General features: G+C 37.0%; 1 protein-coding gene across 2 annotated transcripts in view; it reads right to left on the reverse strand.

Moving 5' to 3' along the window:
* The window catches only part of LOC149289633 (cadherin-7-like), a 55506-nt gene that overhangs the window by 16169 nt on the left and 19634 nt on the right, over positions 1-19703 (reverse strand). Inside the window, exons 2-5 of one of the 2 annotated variants that reach the window (XM_089490457.1) lie at positions 19173-19467; positions 14421-14540; positions 7830-7997; positions 1567-1754 (exon numbers count right to left, since the gene is read on the reverse strand). In XM_089490457.1, the coding sequence (XP_089346583.1) occupies positions 1567-1754; positions 7830-7997; positions 14421-14540; positions 19173-19467 (771 nt within the window). The remainder of the gene's footprint in view (positions 1-1566; positions 1755-7829; positions 7998-14420; positions 14541-19172; positions 19468-19703) is intronic. The other variant, XM_089490458.1, reaches the window with a different exon arrangement.

Raw genomic sequence — 19703 nt, forward strand, 5'->3', positions numbered from 1 at the left:
GGCAGCATAAATAGGAATTAGTCATCTAAAAACAGGTACTTTATGCTTTTAGATGTTGGGAGAAACTCAGGAATTCTGAGATTTCAGGGATTTTAGACTATGTGATGATTTGATGGAACCTGTGAGGCTATTCCACATGTGACAAACTCTGAAGGAGAATGCACATAGTTTTGTGGTGGGGCTTATACTGGATCTGAGATTGTAGGGGAGTAAGAGTGAGTTTGCTGCTCAGTTAGCATCAGCCAGATTAGCTCTTTTAATATCCCACAGCGCGTTGTACAGCATGTGAAGTTTATCAAGCTGTGTCTACGGTGCAGAGTTACAAACCACGTCCTTATATTCTAAGACCGCCATTAACTGCACTGCAGATCTCCATAGGTGGTGATCCATGCTTGATTTTTTTCAGTACAGAGAGCCCATCCTAGGATAAAGCTTTGAGGGTATCTAGTTGAGTTGTTTCTGCTTGTTTGCATGTTGGTGTTACGGCTTTTTGGCCGTAAGTATTCCAGTAGACAGGCGTCCCTGTTTTCTGCTAATCCTGAGATGATGGCACTGCTGCACATCTTCCGATTGCGAAGCCATGTAAGCAATATCAGACACTGAGGATAAATTTCATCTGCTCCACTAAGTTTCCTCAGCTTACCACTACGGTTCTCAACATTGCTCAAAAGAGCTTGGACAGAACATCTGGAAACCCCTGCCCTGAAATTCCTGCTGGAGAGAGACCTTGCTAATGCAATATAACTACCTTGTGACTTGTTGCTGTGCTTGGTCTTGCCATGGTGTATGACTTTTGAAACTAAATTGTCTTCAGCAACCTCACCTTTTCAGTGAGTTTGGCTGTTCCTCACCTAGTTTTATTCCTCCTACACAACGGTTTCTGTTTCAGTTAATGATTGCATTTCACCCTAAATATTAAATTGATTATCATTTGGGCCTAACAATATATTTATAAAATACATTGTACCTAGAAGAATTGATGCTGTTTTGAAGGCAAAGGTTAGTCACACCAAATATTGATTTGATTTACATTTTCTTCTGTTCAATCAATTTGCATTTTGTTAAATGATAAAAATAAACTATTAATTAACGTGTCTGTTTTTGAACACATTCTTACATTCCAACACCAAATACTCACACACACTTTGCCCGCCATACAATAACACATTCTCATCATACACTTAGACACACACTAACTCTAACACCATACACTTACAGATTCCTACATATAGAAAAAACTCTCTCTCTCTCTCTCTCTCTCTCAAAAGCTCACCCCCACTTACCTTGCAAAGTGTACTGTCTTCATTGAAGCTTGCACTCCCAATGGCATATGTGTGATTGGGGTCATGTAATATGAGTGACATGACCCCACTGGATGCCTTGAACCAGCAGCACTCACCTTAGTGCCCCCTGTACTCTATGCCATTGATTTAAACAAAGTAATATTGCCCTACAGTAAATACTAAACATGTTCAAATGAATTACTTTTTTTCTTCAAAACCCTTCTTTTAAAAAAGACAGACACATAAATTATTAAAACATGTAATAATCCAATAATAAACTTACTTTCTGAATTGTTACTATGCCTTCTTGAGTATCTTGGTCAACAGATATTTTAAAAACTCCATTCCCATCACCATCCATAATTTTATAATCCATCTCTGCATTTGGTCCCACATCAGCATCAGCTGCTTTTATCTTGGCAACAACAGAGCCAATCGGCAAAGATTCTGGAACGTAGTATTGATCAGATCCTAAGGAAATAAAGAAAAAAAGTGTACAGTTTACATTTAGCATTTGTTAAAATACACTCTCCACATTATTAAAGACGCACTCTAGTGTGCCATGCAGCCCCACCAACAAGGATTGTAAGTAAAAGTACTTTAATATTTACTTTAATTTAACAATAACTGTAATGCAGGTCCACAATCAAAATGCACCACCCTCTTCGGCTCTGTTGTTTCACCACTGTTACATACTAGCACTGGAGTTGGCTTGGGATGAATACAGTATGGATGCACTTAAGTATTTCTTCTGCAAGTTTACTGCTGCCTCATGTATGGGCCAGCCGTCATGATCTGCCTTCTCTATTGGTCCAGCCTGTTATCTTTCAATAAACTTGAATCATATTTACTTAAGATGTAAAAGGACTGCTGGAGGATACAGTATGTTGTTCACAATGAATTGCATTAGATATAATCCAAATTTATATGGAAATGGTTGCAAAGTAGTTTTTAAAGTGTAGCTTACCACTGCTGCAACAGACAAAAACAGCAAAAATGTCTGGTTATATAAGAAAACTGAAAAATAAATTAGAGTAATATTGCCAAGTAGACTTGGCCATATCTAATATGTGGTCCTATATATACTGGGAATGGAAAATGTATAGTCATATTGCCAAACATGGAAACATTTTCTGGTTTAATCACTCACTAGGAAGTAGCAATTGCAAGTTTGCAAAGCACATGCGCTTCTGCACAGAATTTTTAAAAGAACCATTAAGCCCTTATATACATGTGTTTGACTGCATCGACTCACATTTTAATGGAAGTGTTACAGCATCTGTGCAGGAAAAGTGTTTAAGAATGCAGCCAGTGCATAAGAAAGCAGCCAGAAGGGAGGAAAAATGAGACATACTGACCGTCTTATTTTCAACCTCCAATAACTAAAGAATGCTTGCACCAGTTTGCATACGCTCAAGTGCATTGAAGTCCATGCAAAAGGCCCATTAAGAAATGTGGGTGTTAATTTTAAATGGGTGATATTACATACAAAATTAACTGTAAAACTCCAGGATAGGTGGCTTCAACTAGGGCTGTGATTGTATGACTCACTATGAACTCTTGTGATATCTTGTTCAAACTGTTCATAATAACATAACCTCCATCTGACGAAAGAGATCGCTAAAGTTCTTAAAGCTTATGCCTCACCTATGACTAAAGACTTTATGCTAGTAATTAAGAGAAAAGATGTAAGCATTTTTTGCAACCCTGACAAATTACACTGTTAAATGTATTCTACCAGCAAATTGTAAATCACAAATATGTAAAGTATAGACTGTAAATGATTGTAATATTCTTAATTATATATTGATTTCCATTTTATTCGATGCTTTTTCTGTGGTGCCAATGACATAAGGCTAAGGAAGGTCTGGGGTTATTTAAACATATAAACATACTTTAGTAAACCATGAGGCACATTCTACACATATTTTAAGTGGGATCAATAACAAATAAAGTAGTTTCTTGGATAAATCTATCCTCAGTGTCTGTGTATTGTTTCTAGTCCTTGTGTTTCTATAAAAATATACACTGTTGTTCAAAAGTTTGGGCTTAATCTTTATTTATCCTCTGGAACTGTATCTACAACCTTCAAACATGCTCTGATCACACCTAAATCTGTCTGACTAACTATCACCCTATCTCTCATTCTTTTTACCCCAAACTTAACTTTAACTTACGTTCCCTCTTCTAATTCCCTCCTTGACCCTTTACAGTCTGCTTTCAGACCATTTTACTCTGCTGAAATGGCTCCAACAAAAGTATCCATTGACCTGCTCTCTGCCAAAGCAAAAGGTCGCTTTGGCTTCCAGTACCATCTCATTTGGCTTCCAGTACCATCTATATACAGATGATACCCAAATCTACTCTTGATCTTCTCCTGATGTTTCTCTCTGTCTCACATGTCCCATATTACGGCCTGTCTGCTATTTCTTCATGGATTTCACAACGCAACCTGAGGCATAATCTTTCTATCTTTATCATTAGTTTAGAGTTAATTTAACTTTTATCTTTTGCTCTTGAAAATTGTAAAAAGTGAATGCAAAGTTATTTTAGGTATGAGGTGCAAACCCAGCACACACCAAGCAAATACTACAATAGTAAACACCAATCTGACGCATAAATATTTGGGATTACTTCACATTATGTGGCCAAATATTTCTCAGCCTGCCACTACGTCAAAGTACCCCAATTTTGGCAATTCCTTTCTAATATAATATGTGAATGACTGATGTGTTAAATTGTATTATATATTATTATTGTTATAATTATTATTATTATTTCATTGTAAGCTAGAAGATGAATTCTAATGATTATATATCTCTAACAAGTCTGGGGTCAGGAAAGTCCCTGTTTTGGACTTTATTTGCCAGCTCTCCAGTGTTAAGCTTCTTCTAAAATACATATATAACAGATATTTATTTGCACATATAACACTTGGTTAAAAGGGCTGTCCAATTTAGGTAAAATATTAAATGATCTAGCATGTTCAGGAAATAAACACTGACATATCTATTTTTTCTTTATTTGTTTAGTCAATTATACAAACAACAGAGAAGTGTTCATGAAGCATGTTCCTTTTTATTGCAAAAACCAATTAGTGCCTGCTTTTGTTTCAGATGACAACTAAGCATTCTCTTAAAAATATTCTGTTGGCAATGTTGCATTTTGTTATATAATTGATGAACAGCAACTTAAACTAGACTTGTGCATTCGTCTTCGGGCGAACATGGAAACGAACACGAAGAGTGCGTTTTCGTGTTCGTTCCGAAGACACGCCGAAGAGAAGACGGCGGCGGTAAAACGTAGGCGAAGACGAAGGCACACACCACGAAGATCTTCGTGATTGTCTTCGTCTACCATTCTCCCCCCCTCTTCTAACTTTGTCTTCACGGCTTCGCGGCTTCGCAGCAGTTCCCGGAAGTGGAAATCCGCAGTTTCGCCGTCACGGGTTACAGGGCAGTGCGAATGAGCTTATTGGTCGCCTACAGGGACCTCCTCTGGCATCAACCAATTGGTTGATGCCAGAGGAAGACCCTGCAGGTGACCAATAGGCTCACTCGCACGGTCTTTGTAACCCCTGACAGCGAACCTATGGATTTCCGCTCCCGTTAACCCCTTCGATGCTGCGTTATCTAACACAGCATCGAAGGGGTTAACGGGAGCAGAAATCCATAGGTTAAAGGGCCGTGCAAGCGACCAATAGGCTCATTTGCACGGCCCCTTAACCCTTTAAAAAACAAAGTTAACCCCTAACTAATTGAACAGGGAGGGAGACCAGTGGGATGTGCCGGGTAAGTTGCAGCATTGGGGTTTTAAAACCCCAATGCTGCAACTTACCCTGCAGATGCCACTGGTCTCCCTCCCTGTTCAATTAGTTAAAGACCAGTGGCATCTGCAGGGCAAGTTGCAGTATTGGGGTTTTAAAACCTCAATGCTGCAACTTACCCTGCAGATGCCACTGGTCTCCCTCCATGTTCAATTAGTTAAATGTCCGTACGAGCGACTTTATTGGTCGCTCGTACGGACATTTAACTGATAGAACAGGGAGACCAGTGGGATGTACCGGGTAAGTTACAGCACCAGGACCCTAAAAGTCTGTACGAGCGACCAACAGAGTCGCTCATACAGACTTTTAAAATCCCAATGCTGCAACTTACCCAGCAGATCCCACTGGTCTCCCTGTTCTATCAGTTAATAAATGATAGAACAGGGAGACCAGCGGGATCTGCCGGACAATTACGGCACCAGGAGTTTAACAGTCTGAACGAGCGACCCTATTGGTCGCCAGCAGGGGGCTCGTCTGCCATCAACCAATGGCAGGCGAGCCCCCTGCTGACGACCAATAGAGTTGCTCATACGGACATTTAAACTCCTGGCGCCAGAGCGGCTTTAACCCCGTTTTAACCCCTTAACCGGGGAAAACGAAGAAATCCCGAACCCGAAGAATGTCCGCGAATATTCGCCCGAAGAGAAGACAGGACCAGGCGAATATTCGCGGAATACAAAGTTTTTTTTTTTGCCGAAGACGAGCACGAAGACGAACACGAAGAGCCCCCTGGTGCCCAAGTCTAACTTAAACCATTAGCATGTGCTCTGCAGGCCAGGCATAGTGTTTTCTGTCATCAGATCAGCATACGATGATGAAATGTGGCATGGCGAGATATGCTGTTCATAGGGCATTACTCATTCTGGTCTCTAAAGATATCAGAATCAGCTATATAAAATCAAAGCTTGTCTCAAATTTTTAAATTCAAGGAAAATGAGACATAATATTAATATATGTTATTAATTTATTTTAAAAGCATTCTTCTGTTCTCAGTTATGAGATGTACATTTAAAATAAATCAAAGTAATGACTTTCATTTTTGGAGCTTAAACATTTTTTAGCCTTATGTATATTTAATACATTTAATATTACAAGTTAAACTCTAGTCAAGCCGTTAAAATAAATATAAGGAAACGTATAAGAATTCAAGTAACATTTATTAATTCAAAAAAATCTCAGGGGCTCTTTAAATAACAATGTGAGTACTTTTGAGATACACGTTATTATGAAATTAGTTAGAAACCTGTAACTACAAGTTAACCTTTTACCGATGACCGCCACCCAACATTTGTTTTTGTCTGCTTTTTTGCTGCAATTCATTCCAGTAATCACTGGGATTGGATCCACTAAAGGCAACAATGCAAACATTACATGCAGCCCACTATAATTGGTCATTTACGAAAATAGGAACAAAGTCCTTACGTTGCTCGATGAATAGCAAGTACTTGTAGTACTTAAAAAATCAATCATTGTTACTAGAAAGATCATCTCAACTGCAAATTCAGCCAGCAGATCCGTTTTGATGAACAATATTAGATGCTACTATTTAAAGATGTCTCTGCATGTCTGTTTAAAGGAAATCTGTCACAAATTTATAGCATGGCTGTACTGTAAATATCTCTATTTCTGACTCACACAGTTGATTAGCTAAAACTCTGTCAAATATATAAATCTTGAGATGTTTTGGAAGATTTTCTGTTTGTGGTTCTATACTGTTAGCACAGTATTATTCAGGGCACCCAAAGGAAATGTTCCAAGTCCATTAACGATTTAGGGACAGAACCCAACAGTCCATCGTGTTAATCCAACAATGTAATCTCCATGTTAAAAAATAAATAAATCCAACCCTCTCCCTCCAAGGCCTTAGTTCTAAATAATTAAAGCACCCTCTCTGGCCTTTGTTACAAATTCATATTTCTAATATAGCCCCCTGTTATAGCAAACATTGTTTTAGCTTCAACTAGATATTCAATTAAAAGATTCATACATTAAATAGATTTCAGTGCTATGCTGACATTATTGTACGACAGAAGAATAACAAAATATACTTATAAAGCACTAAAGGGTTATATATATAGTTGCATACAAATACTAAAGTATGCAAAATAAGCTTTAGAGGTTTTAGGTTTGATTCAAAGTTGCTAGAAAAATACAATATACATGCCAGCGTTTTGACTCTTAAAATCTATGTCTATGTCATTGTCTATGACCAGCTGCAGTAATGTCAATAACCATATGGTTACAGAGAAGATGACAACATGGCAGGAAATAATAACACATTCTGGTGCTCAATACAACAGGGGATAAGTAAGAGCCCTGGCATGGGCGAGTGATAACTATTCTGCAACTCACTACTAGGTTGTGACTGCAAGTTTGAAGAAAACCCTGGTCTATGACTCCAGATAGGCTACAATACTGATCAGTCTAGTTATTTTAAACCTGTATGCCACACATAATCAGGAATAAAGTTTTTACAGCACTGTATCATGAAAATTAAGACCATATACCACATTTAATTCTGTGAAATCTTGAAATGATTATTTAATTCTGTGAAATCTTGAAATGATTATTTACTGTAATTTTTATAATTGAAATCATAACATCACAATATATTGTATATATTTTAATTAATTACCTTAATGTTTTCAATCATGCTATCTTACATATCACTTGCTACTTAAGAATAAGCTTTGCTTATTCTTATAAAAAAAAAGGCTTACTGCGTGGAAATCTTGGCGGATTGTCATTGACATCAGTAAGAGTCACTGTAACAGATGTGGTTCCTGATAGTCCACCCATTTGTCCCACCATATCTTTTGCTTGGATTACTAACAAATACTGATCCTTGGCTTCCCTGTCCATATTAGGTAAGGCTGTTCGAATGATACCTATGGTTAAAAAAGAAATAAAATAATGAGACTCTGAATTCAGATAATTAATTTAATGTTGTGATAATACCAAATAATTAGTATTTAATAGCTTTTGTCTACTGTGAGGTTTTACAGGAAATATTTATCATCATGTCATTTGCGGAAACATGTACATTTTTTTTTTGTAACTAGCAAAAATACAAATTTTAATGTAGATGAATATGCCCTCATACATTATTTCTTTAAGATGATTTAGATCATTAAACGCCTCTTCATAAGGTTAAAAATAATTTAATTTTATGTCAGTGTACCTACTTTGTCCCAGAGTTCCATGTCCTATAGGAGTTCCTTGCCAGGAAGAAATGGTTTCTTGGAACTCATAAACCATAGCTCATAATTCCCATATTGAAAGATTATTCAGCATCAGCAAATCTTAGTAGGGAACTCATACAGATAAGAACAGTGACTGTCTGGTCCAGGCAGGTACTTAATACTATAAATAAATTAGACGCCTCAAAAATGAGAAGAAAATTACTTTGAAATAATTATTTTTAGTTCTGTTACCTACTAGGAACCTCTAGGAACATCTACTGTCACTTTACAAAAAGCTACAAAAAAGGTAATAGTTTTTCCAACGATAAGAGTCATGTTCATATATTTCAGGATATACAGATTAATGTTTAGACAGTAAAAAATATCTTCACTAAAGATTGTGTTGACGAAGTCATGCAATAATATGAAAAAACTTGCCTCATAATATTGACAGTACAACAGTATAACAGTCTTCTCTTCTCAGACCAGAACTAACTAAGCTAGTTCTAATGATATATATTATTGCATCTCGCCTACACCCAGACCCGGACTGGGACAAAAAATAGGCCTGGGCCTCTACGGCCGCATTAACGCACCTGCCCCTTAAGCCCGCCGCAACTGCGACCGGGTCCGCCACTCTAAGGGCCAGCCTTAGGGGTCTGCGGCCGCACAGGGCTTACATTAAAACATCGGGTTTTTTTTTTAACTTTATTTAACATCCTCCATGTTAAATAAAGTTAACAAAAACTTTATTTAACATGGAGGATGTTAAATAAAGTAAAAAAAAAAACCCCGATGAAGCCTGGTGGGGGCTTCCCGACCCCTTAGAGTGGCGGACCCGGTCGAGGTTGCGGCGGGCTTAAGGGACAGGTGCTGCAGCTCCATCAGCCCCTAAGTCAATCCGGGCCGGCCCACCGGGCAAACACCCGGTTTGCCCGATGGCCAGTCCGGGCCTGCCTACACCTAATTGTTTAATGAATTAACCATGTTATTTATGCACACAGATATAAATTCATATAATTACCTAGAATCAACAGTATCCAAACCGTACAAAAAAATACAAGAAGTAAACATTATGACACTGAACGGTATTTGCATTTACATTTGTTTCCTCTGAATACCCTGGGCATATGAATATTTTATTTTTGAAATCCATAAAATAGAAGAAAATGTTTATCACCATTTGTATATTTACATCAATAACTAGCGTGTTGAGAAATCCAAATGGTATTTTATGAATTAATCAATTAGGTTTTGTTTGGACCTGCAATATTTTAGCCAGAAAAGTTGGCATTTGATAGAAAAGGTACCACGAATGGCACAAACAAAGTAATAGTATTGTTATGCACACCATGGTTTCTAATTATTTGTATTAATGTAGGTAATTTCAGGAAAAAAACAGAATATCATACAATGCAGTAATAACATGCCAAAAGATCTAAAGAACATTAGAGTCATATATTCAACCTACTGCTACCTCAACCCTTTCTTACCATTCTCCCCTATGGAGGTTAGGATTATCAAATTATTTTTTGCATGGAAAATCAGTTGCATATTTACCAAGATAAAGTATTCTTCACACATTTAAAGACATGAATGGCATAGCTTTTTAATTGCTAACACAAGTCATAGGAAAATACATTATATTAAAGGTGTTGCTCCACTTACTCATCTGAATGTAATAACTAAATGCATTACAAACATCATTCCTAATAAATGTTCACACATTTCCTATAGATATTTGTGTAAAATGTTGCCTCATTCATATTTTCTTCTGTGTGCACTGTAAAAGCTTCTTAAAAATCTGTGTTGTTTTTATGTAATTAAACCACCACAGGAAATGATAAAAAGATGCATGTGCTAAGGTTTATTTATCAAACTCAAGAGTGTAATAAATGTTTTTGATCATTTTTTACCAAATCACCTGATTTTAATAACCTTAATATTTGACAGTAATAGATAACATTAAATTACATTGGTTTTTTTTCCATTTTTTTTTCATCTAAAATTGGGGCCTGTTTCTCCAATCAGGGAGTGGGTGTGTCTGGAATCTCTGCCCTTTTGCAGAAATGCCCCGTGAGGCCTGTTCACAGAGAAGCGGACAAAGAAATGGTGGGAAGCAGATAAAGAAAGAAGACAGAACAATAAGAAGAAGATGAGCTATGGGAAAGAAGACAGGGACACGTAAACAGTCGGCAAAGAAGGTAGGGATACAATGAGAGAAAATAAGATAGTGAGAAACTGGGCTAATTAGGATGGCCACACAACAAATTAATTGGTCAACATTAGCAGAAAGGGGTTACAACTAATTCAGTAGGATAACTAGAAGGCTAAAACTAATGCGACTAACTACAATGGAAATGCACCCCAATAAAAAAATAAAAAGTAATATTCTCAATATTCTGTTTGCTACTGTTTTGGGGGGAATAGTTTTGGTATCTAAGCCTAATTCGTTACTTCAAAAACATCTCTCTCTGGGTTTTATTTCGTAGAATATGAATCTACATATATCTAAAGATACTAATTTAGGCTCATTAGATATTCATTAACCTCAGAATTCAGATTAATAATTAAACTTGTTCAGTACTCATATATTGATATATTAGTATCAAAAGATCAAAAGAGGTCTTGAAGTAGGTTGACTTCTTAATTAGATGGGAAAAGAAAACAGAAGAGGACAGACTAAACTATGCTTCATGGTTAATGAGACTGGCATGATTATTTACGTATTTTGGTCATTTACACAATTTAGCAGATTCATCTTTTCATAGTTTTAAAAGACAGAAAAGAAACACATATTAATACTGCCATCCTTGGAGTGCAGGATTAGCCCATTGAGCCCCTTCTGAAGGCTTTTAGCACCAGACACGATAGCTTTTTTTACATGCCGTGTGAATGTCATGGTAACTTGTGAAAAGGAAAAGCAAGCATACATACCTTTTTGAATTTTTAAAATGTTCACATATCCATTTTCATCAATTATACATTCTCTAAAATTGCTAACAATTTAATGTACTGGTTAAGAATTATTTCTTAAAATATTTGCATTTTCAATTGTACTCTGGCATGGGCATGTCATACTTTCACAAGTTTACTAACATATGTTAAAAACCCTACATGTTAAAAAAAGATCCAATTGCCCTTATTCACAGCCACTGAGGGCAGCCTTTCTCTATATAGCAAAGGATTTGTATGACTCAATTTACCAGTTATTCCGCACATGAGTGTTTTCAGAGAGTTCAGTTTTAGAGAGGGGTTTGTTCAGTTAAAATGTAAGAGCTTGTGAATTAGAAAAAATATGAATTAGCAAAAGTCCAATTAGTAAATTTACAAAAAACATCTTGGGGCCCAGTAGAAACCTAAAGAGAACCCCACCACTGTGCCGCCACCCTCATGTCTGTCCCACCCCATGCTCGCAATAGGGGAACTTAGCCCTAAAGCTCATAATGAGGCCACTAGGCCAAAACAAGATGAAAGCCCCAAGGGCCCAGTCCTGGGTAGCAGGCCACAAAGGTACAGCCATGCGTAGTGGGCCCCTAGGGCTAATGAGGGGAACTGTGATCAAGAAGGATCAGGAAGGAACCCCCCCTGTGTAAGGCACTTACCTGGCAGACGCGGGGAAGTTCCTCTCCGTCCTCCCGGCAGAAACGCCGGCATCATTCCCTGCTACATGAAGCAGCCGCTCGCACGCGCGGCCACTTCATGAATATTTATGCGGCTGACCGCCGCCTGGATTCCGCTGCGTCGCTATGGCGACGGTGGACGCGGTTACGTCAGGGACGCCGGGGAACGCCTCCCCGGGCTATTTAAACTTCCCAAACCTATCCACCGGTGCTCAGTTGTACTGGTGCTTCCGTACCTATTGAGCCCCTCGTATTTTTTCCTGTATCTTGTTCTATTGCTGGTATCCTGACCCTGGTCTGCTCAACGGCTATCGTGAACTTCTGGAATCCTGACCCTGGCTATTCTTACGACTTTGGGTATCTCTGGCATCCTGACCCCGGTCCGCTAAACGGTTATTGTGTATCTCTGGCATCCTGACCTCGGCTTTCCATTTCGGCTCCTGTGTATTTCCGGTATCCTGACCCTGGCTTTCCTGACGACTCTGAGAACCTCCGGTATCCTGACCCTGGTCTGCTTAACGGCGCTGTCCTGATCACCCGTGCTTACAGCAACACCGCCAAGTGCCCTGTTATCCACCTCAGGCCCCTTGTGCGTGTCCTGTACTGAGCAAGCGTGTTCCTTTCCTGCATCCCGGATTCCTTCTGGTAAAACGATCCTTACACCCTGCTTGCTTGGGCTCACACAGGGGTACTGTTCATAACTCAGTGATGGCAGCCATGTACACTTGTTGCATACATTTGACTGCAGGTGAATCAAGCTGATACAAATTGATTCTAAGGCAAGCAAACTATGTCTTCGTAAACCCACGAGTTTCATGCAAATTGCAAATGCGAGTAAGAACTTGATTCCAAATTTCACTGTGTTAGGAGGAGAAGATTGTGCTTTTATAATAGGGGCATAGGACAAAGCCGCGCTGAGGCAAGTGCACAGGGAGGGGACACCTCTGCACAGACCCTCTCCCAGATTGGAGGAACAGGACTTTGCTCCTTCCATTCATGGAATTACATGAAGAAGCCAGAACATTGTAGATGGATTCACATAGAAGAAGAGCTGCAGAAACATTTCTCTTTCTCCACAGTTTTCAGGAAGCATTCTGAGAGGCCAGGACAATGGAGGTGATACCGGGAAGAAGAACAAGAAGAGGCAATAGAAGAAGCGGACTGTGCAAAAAGACACATGGACATGGAGAAGGTAGGGAGGCAATGATAAAGAGCCTGTGAGAGTGACTGAGTAAGAGAGAGATAGAGTGTGAGTAAGAAAGTGAGAGCATGAGTAAGATTGAGTAAGAGGGAGTGAGAGTAATAAAGCAACTAAATGCAAATGAAAATATTAGGAAAGGCTAATGGATTTCTATTAATATAGTTGGGAAGAAAGAGGAGAGATATAATGAGATAGAATCATTTAAATACTTAAAGGGATTTAACAGTACAGAAGGGAGTTTTTTTTCGAAGGAGGATAAATAATAGAACAAAAAGTCATAATCTAAAAACAGAGGGTCATGGGTGTTAACAAATAAAGTTTTATTTTACTAAGAGGGTGGTAGATAAATGAAACAGCCTCTCATCAGAAATGTTAGACACTAATTCAGTGAGGGAATCTCAAGTCAAGCCGCCATTAGTGGCCATTAAGCAGGTTAAAGGCAATTGGGATCATAGGATATCTATGTCATTCTCCCTAATTAAACTATTTCTTACCTATAAAAAACAAATTAATTTAATCATAAGAATGGGATGATAAAATTTATAATTTTACTACTATTAATTTGTTCACAAATATTATCTTTCAGTAAAAAGCTTCCTTAATTCTATTTTCAATACTATAGACCTCTAACGCCAAGGCTGGAAACTCTTTCCTATAATTTTTTTTTTTTCATATCTCCAAATCGTGTGGCAGTTTGCCAGAGGAAACAGAGTCCTTGAAGGTTAATGGCCATTTTACCACTTCCTAACTCAGCTCCTAAAGTATTCTTGGGTGTAAGCCATTTTCACACTGTGATATTTCACTTTCATTTTATCAGTCACTTGTATACTTCTTTGTATAATGTTGTCACTTTTTACAGCACTTTAAAATGTAGCAAATTTAGCAACATCATAATGACATAACCATTTAGATGAAACAGGTCACAAAGCAGTATTTACGACAAAAAAACTCTTATTACATGCATCCTTACAAATGATAATTTACTGTACATACAACCAAACCACACTTTAATTTTCATTATTTCTGAATCTGTAGTCCTTCATATTTTTGTGCTATCCCCTTTTTCTATATTTGCAAGTTCTGACCAAACCTTACAGTTGAGCAGCCCCACCTGCCACATTAAGTGCTTTATTAACGGTGTCCAGAAACGACTTTAAATTGCGTGAGCTTTCCCTTGGCTTACAATATAGCGCAGTCCCACTGATTCAGCTCCTTGGTAAGCAATATAGCCATAGATTTCAGCAGCGAAAGACACTGAATCAATCACAGTAAACAAAAGTATGGTAAGATTTGTTTTTTTCATACCTGTTTTTGGCTCCACGGAAAAATAGGGCTGACCCTGGAGAATGCTGTAGACCACACGAGCACTGTTTCCATAAGTGGGATCATCGGCATCTGTTGCTATAACCTGCAGCACGGACGTCCCTTAATAAAATGGTATTGTCTTTCAGTTAAGCAGATCTCAACCTATGGCAGTACATTGTAAAACATTTGTAATATTGTAATTCTAGAAACCTATCTGAGGCAATGAAAAATATATTTTGATTCAGATATAATGCACCAACAATACAACAGATATTTCAATATCATTATTACATAAAAGTAATTATTTAATCATTTATTGGATTATGGTATCTAATGCTAATGTATAGATAGATATAAGTGTTATAATATACATCTCTGCTTTTCAGGCATGATTAGTACAATATTACCTATAGGAATTTAAATATTGCTTCAAGTTATATTTACTTTATTAAAATTGTTTAACTATACATTTAATTCTTATAATAAATATTCACTTATATAGATATGAAAGGCTCATTTAACTATCTTTTTATTTAGGTTATGTTAGCAACACATCACTGTATATCATATTATTATGCTTATTTATTAAACTAACTATTTTTCACAGTAAGTTTAGCATTGTAATACTGTTCGTATTTTCTAACATTGTACAGAATATCATTGTTCAATAGACAGGAAGCTATTTAAATGATCAGGAAAATAATGTTTGGAATATACAATGAGATATTAAATAAAATGAATGTTTAGAGGCTAGTTTAACTTATATACAACCCATTTTAAAGGCTTAGGAAATTTAGGAAAGAAAGGTTAATTTATTAGTCTCTAGCTGTGGGATGGGCACTGGCTATTTAACTGGCACTTCCCTTCCACAACATTGCTGCAACTTTTTCTCGATGCTGATCTAGAAATTATGTTAAGACGCGTCCATAAGTGGCATCGCAGCTAATCCAAGAAGTCTAATTCTTCCATGTTCTTTAAAATTTCTGACTTATACTGAGTATTTGATCACTAGGTTTTATTCCTCACTAATAGTCCTCACTAATAGTCAATACCATAGCTAGTCATTTTGGCCCTTTTAGCAGTCCAGCTTTGATTATTTTTGGCAGATAAGCTTTTTTTCCATCACACCACTATCCTCAGTTGCAGTTGCCAATATGTAAGAATATTATTGACCAGGATAAGCCTTTATCAACTTGCATATTAAAGGCACTCTTGAGGATAGGTGCATCCCCCACGTCTTCCAATAACAAAGTCCAAAACTGGAATCCAGTAGGCATTTATTTCTCTTACCCTGTAAGCTAACAATGACGGGTTTGATGTACTGTCAATAAATTCACGTTTTGGATAACCTTGTTTGTGCCCTCTTCAAGGCCTACCAGGTACGTTGGTTATGGCACACAGATCGACTTTTCAATTATCTCTGTCCTCCTCTTCTCCATTCCTTCCCATTTGTCCTTACCACAAATGCAATTATGGCATTTAACCAAATCACTTATATAACAGCATCTAATAATACGGTAAATAGTAGTGTTGAAGTGAGAAAATGGCTCATCTCAAAATGGGTGTAAAATAGTATTTTCTGCCCCAGGGAAATTCTTACAGCAAAAAACTTGTTCCTCCTGTTGAGTTTTGACAAAGCTACAGGCTTTTCAGAAAATGTTCAATGTAATGAAATGTATTCACTAAAAGGAGAGTGGTTTCAGCTCCTTGATTTCACTATGCATTATGAATGTCATGGTTTAGCTTCTGCTACAGGAACATTTTGGCTGGCTGTGTATAATGTATGGTTAAATTAATGAGATTCCTCTTTCCTAATCCATTGCATTAAACTATATGCATTCAATGTTGGACTTTCATAATAAATAGCCGTATTGGGGGAGTTAAAATCACAACTCTCTTCAAAGATTGCTACCAACTCCCCCTTAAGAGACTAATCCCTATTTGACATCAGTAGGTTGAATAGTTTCTCACTAGTCAATGTTTTTGCAAGTGTTAACATCAAAAGCAGGGGAAAAAAACATTGTGTCATAGTTTCTCCTAGGATAGTGTATTTATCAGTATTTCTCCCACCTTTTGTATATACCGTATATTTACTCCCAACCCCTAATTCTCTATAAAGAGACATTTTAAATGTAGTTAAGTAAGACAGCAATATTAACATCAACAGGCAAGTAATTAAAGGCTGGTTTAAAATAAACAAAATAAAGTAAAACGTTAGTTTGGTCTATTTCTGATCGAACACAGGCAATTCATAAGTGCAAAGAGTCAGGAAATGATAAGAAAGAACTGAAAAAAAATCGTCAAGGAAAATCTATATATGTGTTAAAGCCTTGACAATTACAAAACAAATGACATTAAGACTTTATGTTGATCCCCTCAGTAAAATCTCAGTCAACAGGAGAATAATTACTTCCGTTTAACTAATATGCAGCCAAAGAGCCCAAAAACTTAATTCAGTATAAATCTAAAGCTAAGTAGCTTATCCTGGAAACATTCTGAATAATAAACCAAACAACTTTAAAAAAGGAAGAGAAAGTATACATATGTTAAAAAGGAACCACTAAATGAGCAAGCAATATATTCTTGCTATATTATATTTATACCTCTATTATGCAATTATAATCACAGAGAATGTGTCATGTTTTTGGTTTTTTTGCACGATAAGTTATACTAGGCTACACTGCTTTGTTTTGTTTTAAACTATGTTTCACATTAGCTTCCTTGGACAGTTACCTCTTATGTTAAACTGTTTTTGCATTTTTTTATTAACAGTAGTTTACTTTGCATATTGACATGATTGTCCAAGCTGACATTCTGTTTACTACAATAATTGCTTTACTAAGGGAGCACCAACATGTTAATATATTGTAGGTGCCTGTGAAAAATCATAGCAAACATTTAATTTAAATATACAAAAATTAAAAATAAATAATTCTGTTTCATTAAACAGAATTAAAACATTGTCACATTAATGTTCAATGATACCTGCATTATTTATTAATTGTAATGAATAGTAATAATAATATATACCCCGACCGGCCATAACATTATGACCACTGACAGGAGAAGTGAAGAATACTGATAATCTTGTTATCATGGCACATTAGGCAGCAAGTGAGCATTTCATCCTCAAAGTTCATGTGTTAGAAGTAGGAAAAATGGGCAAGCTTAAGGATCTGAGCGACTTTAAAAAGACCTAAATTGTGATGTCTGGACAACTGGGTCAGACCATCTCCAAAACGTCCAGCACAAGTCCGATCTATGAAGGCCCTACTTCGCAACTCACAGGACTGAAAGGATCTGCTGCTATTGTCTTGGTACCACAACACACCTGAGGTCTAGTGGAGTCTCTGCCTCGACTAGGGGGGACCTACACAATATTAGGCAGGTGGTCATAATGTTATGGCTGATCGGCGTGTATTAATTATAATAGAAACATACACAATTCCAAAGTCTCATATGTCTACTCAGTTGTGTGTACAATTAGTGTAGCATCTTTACCTTCAAATGTTACTGAACCTTAGTATAGAATATAAAATTCAAAATAAAAGGGTCAGCAGTTTTCTTCTGTTAAATGCCATTGAAATTAATTGGATGGAGCACTAAAATAGTGCTTCGCTTCTTTTCATAGAGCGAGCCACTTATAGTTACATTCCGACAGATTTATTCAATGTTAAACTTAAAATAATGTGTTCTTGCCCTGATGATCTAACTCACTTTATTAAATAAATAAAATTATTGTTAGTGTGTAATTAAGAGATGGTGTAAATGTAATTCAGTCAATTGCAGCAAGGACTGTAAATTTAAAATTTTGGACGATTTGGTCCATTCTTCAGACATATACTAAAAATAGTAGACGTGCAAATGGACCAAAAACTACTCTGACAAATGTTTTTGTTTCATTGTTGGTCAATTTTGCTTCCTCCTCTTTCCTTTTTGACAAAATCTGAGGACATTTTACATATGGAAACTTATCACTCAAGCTGTCTCACACTCTCATTCTCTCATTCCACCAGACATTCCTCCATTTTGTAGACGTTCACCAGGAGGCCATGTCCACAGAGAAGCAAAGAAAGAAAGACACAAGGAGCAGTGCAGAAGAAGCAAGAAAAGAAGATGCAAGAGGAGACGTGGGGCTGCATGTCTGGGACATGAAAGCAGTCAGTGACGGTAGGAAAACATTCAAGGAGAGTGTAAGAGAGAATAGGTGAGAGTGAAAGAACCAGAGAAACTCAAATGAACATTCAGAGCTCCTTGTTTTAATTTTTGCTAGTTTGGAGTCCCTCCTTATTTACGTAGATTGGACAAGTTGACAAAATTGGCAAATTTCATTGAAATTTACATTTGTACAAATCAAAATTAACCTTTAGGTTACAAACATCTTTTTTCAACCAACAATAATTATGTATTTTCCTACTTGTGGTGTACTGTAATTATTTGTATAGTGATGTATTATATAGCTACACAACTAATTAGATTCCCAAAACACCCTTAGATCTTGATATAAAAACACCCAGGCATCACTAAAAGTGCTGACACGATAAGCAAACATTTAAGAGCGTAGCAAGGCACTATATTGTATTATTTATATAACCAATAATATAAGGTTTTTTTCTGGCTCTTGTGTTTTCTTATATATTTGTCTTTCTGATTTTTATTGTCTCTTACAAAGTAAGCTCAATATTGTTTACAATAACTATATTTGCCTTTTTAATTTATTCATTGAACCATACAAATGTATATTATTCTTACCAACTGGAGACATTTCAGGAACTCCTGCAGTATAAGGCCCATCCAGAAATTTAGGCTCATTGTCATTTATGTCCTGCACTTTAATGACAAACTCTGATTCAGGCTCCACTGGTTTATTTGTTATCCTGTCAAGAGCCTGCGCCCGTAGCGTATAATAGGCTTGTTCCTCACGATCCAGCCTCTTTGTAGCATGGATATCCCCAGTATTTTCATCAATATTGAAGATAGAACTTGCTCCTTCCCCTGACAAGACATATTTGATGGAACTATCTCCTTTGTCCACATCAGAGTGAAGCTGTGAAAGAAATGACAAGAGCTGATATTAACGTACAGAATTTAGTGACAGTAGACATGCAAAAATGATGAAGAAGTGCAGCGATTGCCTTACTTAAAAGGACAATCAGAACATTTTGAGTTCAAGGCAGAATATGAAGATATGCCAATTGCCTTAAGAAAGGTATCCTTTGCGCACTGTATATAATACAAAAATATATATAAAAAGACAATAGTAATGAATTTTACAATTAATTT

This window comes from Sceloporus occidentalis, unplaced genomic scaffold (genome assembly GCF_023333645.1).
Source record: "Sceloporus occidentalis isolate IW3139 unplaced genomic scaffold, rSceOcc1.0.p SCAF_44, whole genome shotgun sequence".
In the NCBI taxonomy this organism is placed as follows: domain Eukaryota; kingdom Metazoa; phylum Chordata; class Lepidosauria; order Squamata; family Phrynosomatidae; genus Sceloporus; species Sceloporus occidentalis.